The sequence below is a fragment of the Semicossyphus pulcher genome, unplaced genomic scaffold, assembly GCF_022749685.1.
Source record: "Semicossyphus pulcher isolate SPU_LCO1_2020_fin unplaced genomic scaffold, fSemPul1.0.p SCAF_1, whole genome shotgun sequence".
NCBI lineage: Eukaryota > Metazoa > Chordata > Actinopteri > Labriformes > Labridae > Semicossyphus > Semicossyphus pulcher.
Window position 1 is genome coordinate 18,101,803 of NW_027211603.1, and position 16,494 is coordinate 18,118,296.

Here is a 16,494-nt window from a genome sequence, read left to right on the forward strand (position 1 = left end):
ATCTGTAAATGTACGTAAAGAATATTTTGAACTATTCAGTTAAAAAAATATTTTTAAAGGAACATTAAAACAGAAATATTCAGAAGCATATTTCTAAAACAATATTGTTCATAACAGTGTTATTATGTATAAATATAAATATAAACTTTTTAAAAATCAGAATCATTTTTTTCCTCTTATTTCCCCTTTTTTTAAATGTTGGTAGAATAACCGAGACATGGTCACATGTACTCAGCTTTTAATCTAATATACCATATATACCAATATGTCCAGACTTATGAAAAAGACATATTTGTGAGTGCAATATATATATTTTATGTGACGTGCTTTACCTACTTTAAAGTGACTTTGACTTGTAGACCCATGATTTAAATTCCAGATATAATTTTAAGTATAATAGGTCTAATAATGAATTCAAAGTTCACCTGCATTATAACTTATGTTCAGACTGGCGTGATAAAAGAGATATCAGAGGTGTCAGGTGTTCAGGAATGTTCCAGCTGCTTTATGAAAACAAATACGATCGACCACTAAAACACTAACTTATTCATTCTCCTATTTATTTACAGTATTGCGAGAACACTGCCTCACTGACTGATATTTAAATGTGTCAGTCATGTGACCTGACTGATCAGCTGCAGCTCACAGCACAGAGGAGACGTGTAGAGAGACTTTAGGTATAAAGACAGACTGATTAACGATTGAGGGCTGACGAAGGAGCAATTAATGCTGCCGCTTTGTGCCAACAACCATTTTACAGGCAGCAGGAGACGCCGTCAAGATGGCCTCCATACACACACGGTGATGATCCGACATGTCTGCTGGAGAAGGCCTCTCTGTCACACTTAACGCAGCACAGAGGTGGCTGGTTCAGTCTAGGAGAACGCTTTATCATATTTCTATCACATGCAAAGTGTGACATTACTTTCTAACTGCAACATAATTACATTACATTAAAATATTTGGTTTTATTCACATTTAAATGTTGTATTTTGTTTGATTAAAAAATATTTAGTTTAAATTATAAAGAAAAGCTTTTGTCAGATATTTAACGTGAATGTGAATCTGCATGACAGGGGCTGGAGATACTGTGTGAGACAAAGAGTGGATGTGAACCTGCAGACTGGGTGATAATGAACTGATACAAAATATAAAGTGGATCTGACCAAAAATCTCCAAGTTTAGCACGTATAGAGCCACACACATCATTCTGCTGCACCAAGAGTTGGACGGCATCTGTTTTAATTCATTTATTTAAAGAAGGGATGTAACGACATCATGAAGAGCATTGTTGGTATTTTAATCTATGATGGAAGTTAAAATATTATATCTAATGCATGTAAGGGTTAACAAAGGAGAGGGAACTGAATGTAATTGTTTCAGAGACTTTAGTGTGTGGACAAGTGTACGAGAGGGCTGACATGTAAAGGAACAGTATCAGGCACGCAGGGCAGGTATTACAGCAGGGATTCCTTCTGGCTTTTAAACTTAAAAAAAAAACATCTCAAAAAGAAGAAGTGTGTGATTGATTTTCATAATTCTTCTCTGAGGTCACACAGAAAGGTTCATCTCTGTAATCTCACATAGAGAAAAACAACAGAGTTTTACTTTCTGGCCTTTAAATTGAGCTGACTGGATGTGTGTAAATAATTGATATTTAGAAACGTGTAAAATGTACTGAGCACAGGCGTCTTTCAGACACTGAAAAAAAAAAGACATGGATCTATTTTGAGTAAATTGTTCATTTTGTCTGATCAGTCTTAATTCAAAGATCTAAATGATACTTTAACAGAATATTCCTCACAAACACAAAGCTGGACATGGGATGTTTTTTTGATACCATAAAGCCACCAGTTGTTGCTCTTCTTACTGTGGCGATGGAACCTCCAAAGCCTTAACGTTCAGATAAATTCATAACCCACCTGTTAAGACATCGTGTCCTCTTGTGTCTTTGTTTCTCCTTGGCCTTGGTCTCTTTCGTGCAGGGAGCAGAGAGTTCGGAGGTCATTCCTACTTTCGGTTATCTAGCTTTATGACGGACGATTAACACTCATACAGCTAGATAACCAAAGACAGGAACAGGCTCCACTGTTTGCTGTGACAGGGAAAGGTACGTCTGAGGAACCCTGGAAACAAAGAAAAGTATAAATATTATTATTATTATTATTATTATTATTATTATTATAAAAGCACTGCACTGACTTCAGTTGGAAACTTGGGTTTTTAAAAACTGAAAAAAAGATTTTTTTCAGACCAGCTTTTGTTCAATAAAATATGTTTTATTTCATCTAAACACTTAATTAACACCCTTTTGTTTGTTTAGAAAACTTTTTGCACTCTCTGGACTGATTTCAATGAATTCCTCTTTCAGACAAATACAGCTGGCAGCTTATAACTATGTGAGAAAAGTAATGTAGCTGCTGATTGTGGCTGTTTTAAGCATTTTGCCAGCTCTCGTTGCACATTACATCGCCACTTTAAGGGGCTTATACTTATTATCATATATGACATGTCTTTTGGCCTTAATGTCTAAATGTCTAAACTCTTCTTCAGACTTCTTCTGATATCCACCCAGAAAACTCCTTTGTCTTTAAGAAGCTTTAGCATTAATCATCTGCACAGGATATTGTTCTCTTTGGTAACTATTTTACTAACACATAACTTCACACACTTAAATGTGCAGACACATGACTGCTTATGCCTTGCCTTATTTATTAAACTGAATATTTCATGTTCTGTTTTTACAACAACACAATGCTGCATTAATATCGTTGATATCATTTTATTACGTCACTGAGATGTTGAATCCTGACACTTATGTGTAGTTTTATTCCTCAAAATGCTTTTCTTAAGATTTGAAACAAACAACCAACACTTCCTATAATACATGAATTGTATTATTGTCATTCTATAATTTATAAGTAAACTAATAATAACCTCGTGATGAACTCACGCTTTTCTTTGTCAGTGCGTCTGACGTCAGATGTTTTAATTGGGGAGTAGATGTACAGACAAGGCGTGCGTCACTTTCTTTGTATATGTGGGAGAAAATTCTCACACATATTAATTAACAGAACCTTTAATAAAATAAAACACTGAAGATTCAACAGACTAGAGACTGTGTCTACAGTCAGTCTGAGTTAAGCAGCACAAAAAGAAATCTCACATTAAAGGTGTGAAGTTACTGACTCAATAAAGGGGCTCTTGTTTAAACAAAACAGGCCTGTGTTATAGCTTCATGTTCATAAACTAAAATAACGTTGACTTTGTCAAACAGGTTAATGCAGAGCTGATGTATTCACTCCATGTGCGGTTTATTCTGACAAATATGACAGAGTAGCCTATATGACTTATCTTTTGGTTGTGGCTTGGACAATGAGCCCTGTCTTAAACATAAGACTTGAATGCAACACAGTTAAATGAGTACAAACTGTCTGTAACACCCTGTTCCTAAAACATGTCTAACATTATGCCCGTGAATCTGCAGGCTGACAATGAGATGCATTTCATTCAAACACGTTTGTAAATGATGTGATCAGCTCTGACCTGTGCAAACTAAACACTGAAGCTAAAACACTCACTTTCACATCCTCCAACACGTCTCGTGCACCCACGGAGACTAAAAACATCCACATGAGGCAGCGAGAGGGTCTGTAGCATCATTCAGGCTCCAGAAATGCACGAGGACACGCGAGTTTCTGCACAGCCTCGCTCTGACAAACAGGTGAGCGCGCGTGGATCGGATCGATAAATCCCACACCGTCCTCCTCGAGGCTGCGTGTCCGCGGGTAGCTGTGGAGGGTGAGGTATCCTTGTTGAATTGTGTGTTGTATCCGTGTTCAGAAGGGATTCTTCCAGGTTCACGCGCCTTCAGACAAGCAGGATGGCCTAAATGTTTGTCCGAGCTCGTGAGGATGCTCTGTGTCCCCTCACTCAGCCTCCAGTGGTCTCCTCTCACCTCCTCTCTGCCTTTTTTTTCTAAACGTCTCATCCTCCCACCCGGCTATGATAACGTCACAACGACGGCAGGTTGCTGGGAACCAATCACATACGACCTGTGAGTGTGTGTGCTGTTTTGGGGGTGTGTGGCACATACTGCATACAGAAAGTATGGTCTTCGGTTCACTGTAAATTATTTTCAAATATTCAAACGTAGCTCGCATCGTTTAGCTGTGTCTCTGTAAGGAATAGTAACTGTTCTTCTATTGAATGAGATTTATTTCGACATTTTCCATAGCCGAACTGCGCAGCATGTTAAAGTCTTGTGGCTAATGTCGTTAAGCTGTTGGGGTTATTTCCATTTAAGTCTTAGGAATATATGATATTATTTTAAAAAACAAAGTCAGGCAATAGTTAATGAATTAACTTGTATGATGAGCATGCGCAAATTACTTGTAATTTTTTTTTTTTAAATATTTAGAGCCAATATAGCCTATAGATTTTTTAAACGTCTGAATATGGCGCCCTCTAGTGTTAGTAAAGCAGAAACCCTTCAGGCCAGAATGCATAAGAACAGTGTTGTGTACACATGTGTAGGAAAACATATTGAGTGTAATCATTTAAGTATCAGCTTTACCTCCTCTGTCATGGCTCACACATGGTTTATTGCATGTCACAGACGAATGATTGATATGCAAGGAGTGTTTGCCAGGTGAACACATTGCTTATGGTGTGCAAGTGCGTTCTCAGGGTTGACAAAACAATGAGGAAACGCTCATTCTTTTTTTATGTATACCATCATTATTAGTAAAAACTCTTAAGATGTTATTTTAGATAGAAAAACACTACAATACATGCTTCATAGGCCAAGAAACAATGGCGTCTGATATTGAAAGTTAGACTTAAAACTGATTTGTTCTCACTGTAGTAAAAGTGTCTAAACTTGTAGCTCTGTTTGAATTAATGTTTAGCGGGGGGGGAAAAAAACTTAGATTTCCTTTAGATGGGATGAGTTAAGGCACTTGTCGAGATTTCAGATAAAATGAGACGGATGGACCAGAATCTTCCGTGATACCCTGCTGTACATCACCTCGCCTGTTACATAGAAGTGTTCCTGAAATCTTCTCCCTCAGAGGAGCTGGATCATCTCTGCCCCTGAATGAGGAGAAAGTTGATATGGATTCAAAAGTCAGAAGTCTATAGAAAAATAAAAGAAGTTGCCCTCTAGAGAGAAAAAAAAATGTTGCCTTACCCTCATGGAGGTAAGTCCACAGATTGTATTATTATTAGAGTCGTGTGAAAGAATGAGAGTATAGCGCCCTCTGCTGCTCGGATGGTGTCCACACTTCCATCCAACAAATCTCATTCTCTCTGTTCTCGACGGTGATGACCAGTTTAACACATTTCCTGTTTTTGCGATACACATCGGACTTCTACTTGTATGCAACAAGTAACAAGTTTTCATGAAATACAGAACCAGGGTTAATTTTGAAAAGGCAAATCAATGAGGCTTAAATAAAATGCCAATGAGAGAGCCTAAGATGCAGAACATGCATCTTCACAGATGTGCCAGTTATTATGTTCTCGTTTCACCGCCTGTTGCATTAGGGCAATATTGAGCGTTGGATTAAACATTACCTCCAATACAGGAGGAAATGTTGGTAGATGGAGCATTAAATAGGTTTAAAAATGGATTTTGGTCATTCCTGTCACAATCCTTTGTCTAGCTTCAGTTTGATGCATGACCATGCTGAACACTAATATCATCCACCCTATATTTATGCCAACATTTGTTCACATTGAAGCAAGTTGGCATAATTCAAAGTACGAAGAATGACCTTTTATTGTATCTCAATCAATGGACAGAAACAATCACTTGATTTTTTAAGCCGGAGAAACTTAAAAATGTGATGATTCTCAATGTCAAAGTCAAGTCACAGCTGCACTTATACTCACACCACGCCTACACTAATCTGACATTTCACAGCAGCTTTCATGCCTCGTCTACACCATCTGTGATAACAACATGAGCACCGATTCAAAAAGGATTATAGAGCAAGAGGCAAAAATCATTTCCTCATTCTCTCGTCACAAGTTGAAGAATCTGCCTGGACTTGAATAGAAATAGCAACACAAGCCAAGAGAATGAAAGGCAAAAAGATTTTTTAATATAAAACATTGCAGAGGGTAAAAAGGCTACACGTGAACCTCTTTTTGTATTTATGCAAAAGATTGACCTCTTATAGACTTTCATGGTGGGTAACACCCGTACCTACCAAATACTGTATGAAATGGTGACATAAACTGGACCTCAGTGAAAGTGCTTCATGTAAAAATCACAAAAAACTTTATGTACAAGTAAAAAAACTAAAAAATATGCTAGAGGTGGATGAAAGACGAAATGTTTCAGAATCCATACAAGAAAAATCTATGTGAACGCTCCAAAGTAAAATAATACATGAATATTCACACCGGATTCTTCCGCACATCAATGATTGCATTGTTTGGAGTCAGTGGTCCGACGTTGAGGCTGGAGCGGCGGGACTCTCGGCGAGACTTCACAGCAGGCAGGGATGTTATGCCGCCCCAGGACCCCACACCAGTTTGAACTACACGATTAACGGGAACGTCCCCTGTCGCTGGAAGCCACAGCTCCTCCATGACAGCAGGTTCCTCTGTGGGGAGGGACGAGCGTCTCCACGTGGAAGGCAGAGGGGTGTTCACCAGCTCACGCATTTCCTCCCTGGACCTGGGAGGTTTGTCAGGCTGCCCCGGTCCCCGACCTCCAGGGCTGTCCTCTCTGAAGCGTGTCAGCTTCTCCGTGCTGCCGATGCCTGCTGGCCTATCGTCAACAACTGAAAGACAACAGGTGTCAGAAGGACAGTCAGAGCTGCAGGGAAAAATGTGCCTATTTGCATGAAAATCATTTTAAGTGGCAAGAAGCAAAACCCAGCTTCACAACATGGACATCTGAAACCATTCTGGTGCCAACTGTAAACATAACAACTATCATAATCATAGATATTGGAAGCAACATCATGATCTAAAAATAGATTTACCTTTAGGCTGCTCCTTTGGCTGGCTGGCTGGACCACAGAGCTCCCTCAGCCTGTTGCTTAGTTCCAGATTTGCCGCCTTGTAGTGATTCAGCTCCTTGTTGAGGTTATGAATCCATACCTCAAACTGCCGCTGCCTTCCTGCCAGGCCCTCGTCGATTTGCTCTGTGTGGGCAAAAAACACACACACACACACACACACACACATATGAGGATATGCAAATATAGCAACATGATCTTGTGCAAAATATAACAATTGGAAGATATGCTTGTTTAAAGAGACGTGTACATTTGATATTCTCCACTTTAATCCAACTTCTATTCTACATGTCAACCTCAAATACACCCACTGTAGACCAATAAGTGAGGATTGTTAAATAAAGCATTCAGGCAACCTTTTTTTTTTGATGGATGATACTTTTTAAAAAGACTACACAGAGTCGTAATGTGCACCTCGACACTGCTGGAGTAACAGCTGAACGCTCCTCTCATGTTCCTTCTGCTGTTGTGTGAGTCTGCGATCTGTGTCGAGCTGTGTGCGATCGAGGGCGTTCTCCAGCCACTGCACCAGCCTCTGCTGCTCGTCCAGCTGCATCTCCAGCTCTGCCAGGGCAAGTTGTAGCTTCCGCTCCTCCTCGCGCAGAGACACCACCTACACAAAAACATCCACAGTGAGAATCTTTAGAAACGCGTGTGAGTTCAGAGTCTAAGCCTTTTACAGCTCATGCCTCAGCTCATGTTGCTGTGACAAAGGGCAATTTTTGTGACTGTAATTTATGATTAAATGACACTGTGTTGCCGAGTTGCTAAAATAAGCTGAATCTCGGAATGAGTGTTGCACCGACCTTGTCGAAGTACTTGCAGAGCAGAGCTCTGGTCTCAGAGGCCGACAGGTAACTGAGTTTGGCCATCAGGTTCATCTCCCACTGGGAGAGCATGCTGGCAGAAGCCCTCAGCTGTCTCTGCCTCTGAGTGATGGCCTCATTCTTATACTCAATGGCTGCATCAAGAGCCTCAATCGCCTCGTCAAACTGGAAAAGTGTCCGCTCCTCCTAGAAATGTCAGAGGGAACAGATGGACTTTAGGAGAATCATTCACAGGGTTTACAGTCTCCAGTGAGGACCATTTGCTTTACAGTCATCAAAGTTGCCATTTATGCCATGTTAGGACTTTGAGTGTGCAGCACAGTAATACGGTCCAACAATAAAAAATGTTTGTCTGTCAGTGCTTTAAAAACACAAAAAAATCCCATCCATTGTTGTCTCCAGAGTGATATCTGACCTCAGGTGAGAGCAGGTTCCCCTGCCGCAGCTTATCGTCCAGCTCCACTCTTTGTTTCAGCAGTGAGTCTTTCTCCTGACGCAGGTTGGAGATCTCTTGGCGGATCTGTTGGGAGTCTTGAGCGCTGCTGCTGCGGAGAAGACCGTTCCTCTCACTTAACTCCTGCTCAAGTGTCTCAATACGTCCCGTTAGCATCACCAGGTCTTTGCTCAGAGCCTGTTGGGGAGATAAAGGAACATTTTCAGCCTGTGCCAGCCTCCTGTGTCACTGAATTGTGCGTTTGTGGTTGTTAGTACCTGACTGGAGCGGAGCCTCTTGGTCTCCAGTCCGCTGCGTTCCTGTAGCAGAGCTTCTTTTTTGGCCAGGATTTCCTCTCGTTTAGTGAGCTCTCCTTCCAGATCCTCCAGACCTCTCCTCTGTTCCAACACCCGCTCCATTTCCTCATCCAGCCAACGTTTTTGCTCCTCAATCTTCTGCTCACACAGAGTTGAGACAAAAGACGAAACATTATGAGACACAGACACACAGAGCAAAGCTACAGGGGAGCAAAGATAAGAAAAACCTCACCTCTACCAAAATGACAAAATCTTCCAGGGTTTGAAGGCAGTTTGTTTTCTAGAAATGTAAAGTTAGACCCTCTCACCTGTTGCTCTTCCAATGAGATGACAGATCCATTACTGCCGCTGCGTCTCTGCCTCTGGAAAGCAGCAATCTCCTCCGTCTTTATTCTCAGGATCTTTTGCTGCTGCTCGTTCTTTATCTCCAGCTCCTACAGAAGGGAGAGGGAGGAGGTTTGAACAAAAGGAGAAAAACATCAATCACAAGACTAATAAACTGGAGTATCTCCACCTTTAAGATGCATTCAGCACTCATACAGTACACAGGTGAGTTTTTTTAAGCCGTTGAGAGATTTGAGAGTATTTCTAAACATGTTGCTGCCACTCTACTGTAAGAACCTGAGGTACCTTGACTCTGTGAGTCCTTCGTTGCATCTCGGTCTCCAGCCGTCGTTTCTGCTGACTCTCCTGGCGTAGCCGCCTTTGCAGCTGCTCCTGCTGCTGCCTCATACTTTTAACACTTCGCTCCAGCTCCAACACACGACGCTCACTCTGTGCAGGAAGGTTAGCGAGACGGGCTGTATCCCTCTGACGCTGACTGAGAACCTAATACAAAAAAACAAACAAAATTTAGCTGCATAAAAATATTCTTCAACATCTCTCAATGTCTAAGTGTCTGTTGTTTGTAATATTAGGCATGAATACAGATGAGTGACAGGCCCACCTGAACTTTGCTCTGTGCTGCAGCTATCTTCCTTCGACACTCCTGCGCTCTGGTCTTGTCTGTGGCGCTGATCTCTCTCTCTTGCCTCTCCAGATCCTGCAGCTGCCGTTGGGCTTCCTGCAGCTCCTGTCGAGCCTGCAGAGCTTCACTCTCTAGCGCTGTTATCTTATGGCTGTACTGCTTATTCAGGGCCTGAGCATCTTTACCTGAAGAAAAAACACAAGCAATATATTTACAAAAATTGAGAAGAAAGCCATTTGGGAAAACTGCAGCATAGGAAGGTTAACGATATTGTCAAAGCTACCTGTTTTGACCAGCTCCTTGATGAGTTCTTCCTTCATGCGGATGGTGACAGACAGCTCCCTGATCTTCTGCTGTGCCTGAAGAAGTCCCAACTCCGTCACTCCATCGAAACTTTTCAGACTTTCACGCACAGACGTGTTCCCAGTACTGGCATTGGCTACGCAGAGGTTTGAGAGAGCAATCAATGAGGTATAATGAGGACGGGGAAACAAAGAAACTGCCACGGTTGAAGTCCCATATGTGATCTTAAAGTAAGAAAATATAACTGCATTCCCTGTTTCAATCTCACCCTCCACATCTGCATAAACTTGGTAGATGCTCCATGGTTTATATCACACCCAATCAAAGCATGACAAAAATACTCAATTGTAATCTCATATGTGGCTCTAATTTCAGGATCCTTCTGTAAGAACAAAAAAATCCAGTGTTCCTTAATCCTGGGAACAGACATCCTCAGTTCACCCGAGGAATGCATGTCTTCTCAACAAACACAGGGTGCAACACAGGAGAGTACACATAAGGGATCAGAAAGAGTCCAAAACAATAATGGGAATGGGAAAACAGTATCAATGTGTGAACATGCAAATAAGTCATTAATAGGATTTGTTCAATCAGATATATTTTCAAAAGGCATAAAAAATGTTTTTTTCTAGAAAATGTGAATATCTGAGTTTGTACAGTAGTTGATTTTTGGCTTCCAAATCAAAACTGAAATCTTCGTATGTATAAATGAATTTCTTTCTTATATTAAAAACTAGCATCTGAAGTAGGGCTGCACCTAACGATTATTTTTTTATCAATTAATCTTGTGATTATTTTTTCAGGTAGTCTAGTCGACTAATTTATCGATTATTCTAAGGTTCTTTTTTTTAATTACTTCTTTAAGTCTCCAATTTCCACGTTACTGTGTGATGTTATTAATAATGATGAAATAAATATAATAATAAATAAATAATAATAAATATAAACAGACTATTTGTCAGTGTTTGTATGACACATAGATTAATTTGATCACTGTATGTCCCAGCAAACCTTTCCCTGAACTGGACAAACACTATTATTACTTAGTACTTAAAACGAGTAGGGTGAGCTAATTTTAAAATAGAACATACTACTTCAAAACAACTATTTTTGAGGTCTATATCTTACCCTCCCCTCTATTAAAACATCACGTTTGAGTTTTCCCAATTGGTCCTGAACATATCTCTCCTCTCCTCATAACTTGTGTCATGAAGTGCGTATTGAGTGAGTGGTCGAGCAAGTACAAGAGAGAGAGAGTGGCAAAGTGACGGAAAATATGAACAGAGCAGAGAGAAAGTTAAGCTTATATATAACATCGCACCGGGGCTTCATTCAAAACAACTGAGGCTCAAGCCAGCGCTCCCCAGAGCGTGGCGTTTGAGGAGACCGCAAGCAGTGAGTGACAAGATCCGTTTCTGCACGGCATAACTTTACTGTGCTCCAGCTCTTAACTCAGCCCTCCAGTTTTTGTGACGCATCGACACACGGTATACAAATCGACGTATTTCCATAATCGATGATGTCGATTACGTGGATGAATCGCCCCCAGCACTAATCCTAGGTTGTTGGACTTACATGCTTTTCTGGCTAAACAGGGGTGATGGTGTGGCTCAGGCAGCTGAGACATGAGCCCTCTACCACCAGCTGTTGGTCCTCCTGACAGCAAGTCCCTCTTGGTCCAGGTCAGGTTAACCAGCCTGAAAGAATCATAACAATAACATCATATACATTACACAATGAACAAATGTCTAAACTCAATTTAAAATTGTACTTGCAAGCTGGATTTTTATAAACACAACATACCTGCGTCTGTCCTGGTTAAGGTTGAAATGATTGCCCTCTTCTTCTGTGTCCTGCGTTTCTGCGATGTCCTGCTCCTCATAGAGACTGCCATCCTGATCGCCACAAGGCCCACTAAGAGCAAGATAACCCAATGGACTGACCTGCAACCAAGCACACACACACACCCTCAGAGCTGCACAGAAGTCGGCTTCATGATATTTTGGTCAAATATGAATGAAGGATCTGTGTAAGGGTTTTAGTTAAATACAATATAATATGTTTTTCCTTTTTGTGCATCTAAAAGTGAATTGATATTTCAAATTCTTATTCAGTGTCTAAGCTGTTTTTATGAGGTGGAAGTCTGGCTATGTTCCAATTTTAGTAAAGAGCAACATATTGCATTCTGGGAAAAAAAGCACTTCTGGTTGGTTACCTGTCTGTGTGTGCCTCCATTCTGACTGTGTTGCATGGAGCCCATGGGTGCAGTATGTGGCCGCAATCTTAAGTTCAGGCCCAGACCCATCAGCCCTGGAGTAGATAGCTGACACTGCAGCTCTCCTATCAAGTCCTGTTGCTCCTGCAGCTTATCACTCTGAGGCAGAAGGAAAGCAATCACATATCATGTAACTTAATGTAAAATCAGGGTGATGTTGACACACTTAGGGTGGGTATCTCCGCATCTCACCTGCTGCTTGTATTGCTCCATAGCATCCTCAAGAGCAGCTAAGAAGTCTGTGTTCTCCCTCTCTAACCGCTGGATCTGTGCTTGAAGTTGGACACAATCCTCTTTCTCACTTTCGTGCACGTGGCTCCACCTCTCCTCCCCAGCTTCTGTATCCTGGGTGAGAGAAACACAACACATGTAACAAATTAAAAACTTTTACAAACACACATAACAAACTGACCAAGACATATTTAAAAGACTTGTCTTTAAAAAGACACACACCTGGTTCCTTACAGAAGGCCTCCCTCTCCTTAATGCCACACTGTCCTCAGTGGAGCTGTTCTCGATGCCGCTGTCTGGCCCGGAGGCTGTGGTCAGCCCGCTCCGTTCCTCCTCCACCGAGCAAAGCCACTCCTTCACTCTCAGACTCTGTTCTGCAGTCAGAGCCCCTTCACTCTGCAGCTCCCGCAGCAACCTGGAATACATCAGTGAGAGGAAATTGGGTGGAAGGAATCACTAAAGAGACAGACCATTGAATGAATCCTGGTCAAGATGATAAAGTACTTCCTTTTACTTTATGCCAACAAACTCCAATGTTCAAGAGAGCGTGTTATGTATTCTCCTCAGGTCCTCAGGCTAACAAACCAGTAAAAACACAGGAAAAATGTCCCCCAGCTTGACCTCTTCTTTCAAAGGCACAAATAACATTGACTGGTTCATATTATGGTGGTGGTTAGCACAAAGTAGAACAGCAATGTCAAAAATTCGATATCCCTAATTTGGTTTTTATGTCAGAACTTTTAACACTAATCAAGTTTGCTAGTACTGGTATAAACAATCCTTACAGCACCTTAAAATATCATGCAGGCTTAATGTTTCCATCAATGTGCTTTAACCTGTAAGCAGTGTCTGTGCATGTCCTGTAGTGGGCACTCTGAGCCTGCAGTCTGCTGATCTCTCCCTCTCCAAGTCGAGGTCTCCTGTTTGGATCAGCGTGAGAAATGATGCGGGTCTCTGAGCGCTGGCGGTTTTCGAGGGCCCTGCGGAGGGCCTTTATTTGTTGCTCCAGCCCTTCCACTCGATCTGGCTCACGCTTGCAGTTGACTGTTGCCCGGTTCTGAATGTTTCTTGCCCTTGTGGCGTAGTTTAGCGTGTTTAGACTCTCATCAAAGTCTGAGGAGGACGGGCTAATGCAGGCAATCATCAGTGTTTTGGAATTTCCTCCCAAAGAGTCTTTAAGGATCCTAGGTGAAACACAGAGTATATGAATTAAACTTCTGTTAGATTTGTGTGCTTCAGTATCTCATGAACTTATCTAAAAAGGTACCTTGTTATTTTAGAATCCCGGTATGGTATGTGAGAGCCTTTCCTCTTGGGGTCCCCCAGGGCCCCGATAACATTTCCCAGAGCCAGAAGACCGCTGTTAATCTGGATGCTCTCTTTCAGCCTCTCCCCTGTGTTTCCCGTCTTTAAAATGCGCTCTGACCCTGCCAGGTCAACAAAGTGGAACTTGGACGACAACATTTGTGGTCCAGAGCTTGTAGATGTCCCATATAGCCGAGAGCTTCCCCGACGCTGGTCCATATACAAGGTAAAAATGGTGTGTGACCGGCTGGAGTTTGGATTCATCTGGGTTGCACCGGTGTGCCTGGCTGTGTTTCCTGACTCTAGTAAACTCAACACCTCATCAAGACCCTCCACCTCGCACTCCTTTACGCCACACAGAACTGTGATGTCAGAAAGACAAAAACGCATAAAAGCAGATAAACACATTTCAAATGAGGTTAAATGCTTCATAACATCACAGCAACATAAGCATGCTTATAGACATATTAGGCTACCTATGTTGCCTTTATCCTCCCGGATGTGGATGTCCTTGCTGGCCGTCTCCACTTCCAGTAAGTCCTTGAACTCCTCTTTGTAGACCTCGAGATAGGAGACTCGGACAGAGAAGTCTGTGAGGTCATTTTCATCTAACAGCCTGAAGACATCTGCAACAGCCCTGGGGATGATTCCCTGCTCCTCGTCTCTAAAGGAACCTTTCAACACAATTACCACAATTAACAACCTGTATGCACCTGTATGCATGCAACTGGCAGATAGTCTTTATACACTAAACTGACAACAACTAAAGTGAAAGAGTCAGTTAGTGAAACATGAAAGAAAATGAAGAAAATATAAAATAAATGACTTACAAATATTAGCTTCTCCAATGGTGTAAGTCTTGCCTGAGCCTGTCTGCCCATAAGCAAAAACTGTTGCATTAAAACCTTGAAAGAAGGCGTCTATGAGTGGCTGCACGGACACAGAGTAAACCTCATCTTGACAGCAAGTTTCTTCAAATAGGTTGTCGCAAAGAAAGTGTCGGTCATGGCCCAGCGTAACCCGGTGCAGTTCCGCGTCCACAGTGATGCAGCTCTCATGGCAGTGTAGAAGCTCTTTCGGCAGTAGGGGACGCACTCGAACAGCTACTTGCACTGCAGAATAATCTCCTCTGCCCTGGCCACTGGGCAGTTTGGGAGACATTTCTGCTGCAGAGCGCTATGTTCTTCTGCTACATGTGGATCATCTTTGGGCCACTGGAAGAGAAAGAAATAATCATTCAGCAAAAGTTGTTTTGATAACTTTTGTTGCATGCATCAGAGTGCAAGTTTAAGTGTTAATTAAATTAATGAAGATTATTTTGGATAAACATCTAAACTCATTCAGTAAAATAGCAGTGGAAAAAAGCAGCTTCTCTGTCTAAATTAGTAGTATTTAGAGCCTTAAAAATTATAGATTAATTTTATTAAATTCCAGTTGTGTATAATACATAGAAGTATAACTCTCACAGTATTATTACATCTTTATATACTTCCCTTTATTACAAACAGGGGTAATCGCACTGTAAGAATATGAGGAGCATATTTTGATACTCTATTATATATTGCCTATTGGTATCTTGTTTAAGTTCAAAACATTTTAGAGGTGGCGTACTTTCAAAGACCAATATACCTTATCAATTAAGGTTCCCACTACAGCATAGTTTTATATTACACCTCTTTCAACTCATTCCGTGTATACTAAGAATAGGGAGGGCTTTTAAAAACACTATTATAACATCCTTGTATTATGAGCCAAAAGACATGTCTTAATTCTATATATTTTATTTGGAGAACATGAAGTCCACTATATTTTAAACCCCAGCTAGTTAACAGTTAGGAAATGTGTGGTTAAAAACTTAATATTTTGAGTTGCTCTTTAAGAAAAGTAAATTCGTATTCTTTAGGGAAGTTCGTAGACTTTAACTACTGGTACCTTGCTTTGAGTCCGAGTAAATTGTCATTATAGAGAGCACTTTAAAACACGGCGGCACTTCAAAGTAGAGCTACTTTATTTTGACCATGTTAGCAGTAAGACGTTAGCTAGCCACCGCTGCCTCTCTTTGACAAAGTAAACGCGCTGAGTAACGTCACCGCCATCCTTCAGTAAAAGTTAATGTTACTGTGAAACTTTTATAACAGGTTTTCAAACTTTCCCACGCCAGTTCGGTCTCCTGTTTCCCAGATAACTTCAGCTAAGCTAAAGTTAGCCCATTAGCCAACTGCAGCCCGAACAACAAAATCAAAACATGAGGATGAGGCTGGGTGTCGGTATCTAGAAGAGCTATTACACGTTCTGGTGAGAAAAGGCTACGCTATCTTTACGTCAAATCGCATGCACTGAATGGGTGAGCTCTCTTGACCTCTTATAGTTAACACAACTTACTTCGATGTTGCAGAAGTTAAACCAGAGACTCGGGATAATACTGGAGTGTTTTTGGAGAATGGAAGTTGAGGAGCAGCCAGGGGGAGGAGTCCGAAAGTTTAAGGGGGTTCCGCCCGCCGGAGATGCCTAACTTGAGGATCTGCAGGTCGCCTGTGAAAATTCACAGTCATCCAGGTTATGGTAAATCTGAGCTTAATCCAAAAGACAACTGAACTTTGTTGAAGATCTTGAAGACGATTCACCTCTCATCCGAAAGGCTTCTTCAGTTGTAAACTGAGTGATGGACGGAGCTACAAATATAAGCCTCTGTTGGTCATTAGTATGCTAATAGATGTGTAATCAAGGGGGAGTCGTTAACCTGAGCTGTTGACCTAGTATCAGTAGCCCTATTCACACATGACCTTCATGGTGGAGCTGTTT

General features: G+C 41.4%; 1 protein-coding gene across 1 annotated transcript; it reads right to left on the minus strand.

Annotated features, from left to right (window-relative positions):
- Positions 1-6,125: 6,125 nt before the first annotated feature.
- kif7 (kinesin family member 7) lies at positions 6,126-16,115 on the minus strand. Its single transcript, XM_069657951.1, has 20 exons — positions 16,075-16,115; positions 14,523-14,906; positions 14,169-14,366; positions 13,655-14,054; positions 13,224-13,571; positions 12,610-12,802; positions 12,349-12,501; positions 12,097-12,255; positions 11,685-11,824; positions 11,457-11,578; positions 9,862-10,017; positions 9,558-9,763; positions 9,242-9,439; positions 8,920-9,045; positions 8,573-8,749; positions 8,277-8,492; positions 7,841-8,047; positions 7,449-7,647; positions 6,999-7,160; positions 6,126-6,794 (listed from the first exon to the last, which is right to left on the minus strand). The coding sequence occupies exons 2-20, from the start codon at positions 14,851-14,853 to the stop codon at positions 6,406-6,408; spliced, it is 4,080 nt and encodes a 1,359-aa protein (XP_069514052.1). The 5' UTR covers positions 14,854-14,906; positions 16,075-16,115; the 3' UTR covers positions 6,126-6,405.
- Positions 16,116-16,494: the final 379 nt, after the last annotated feature.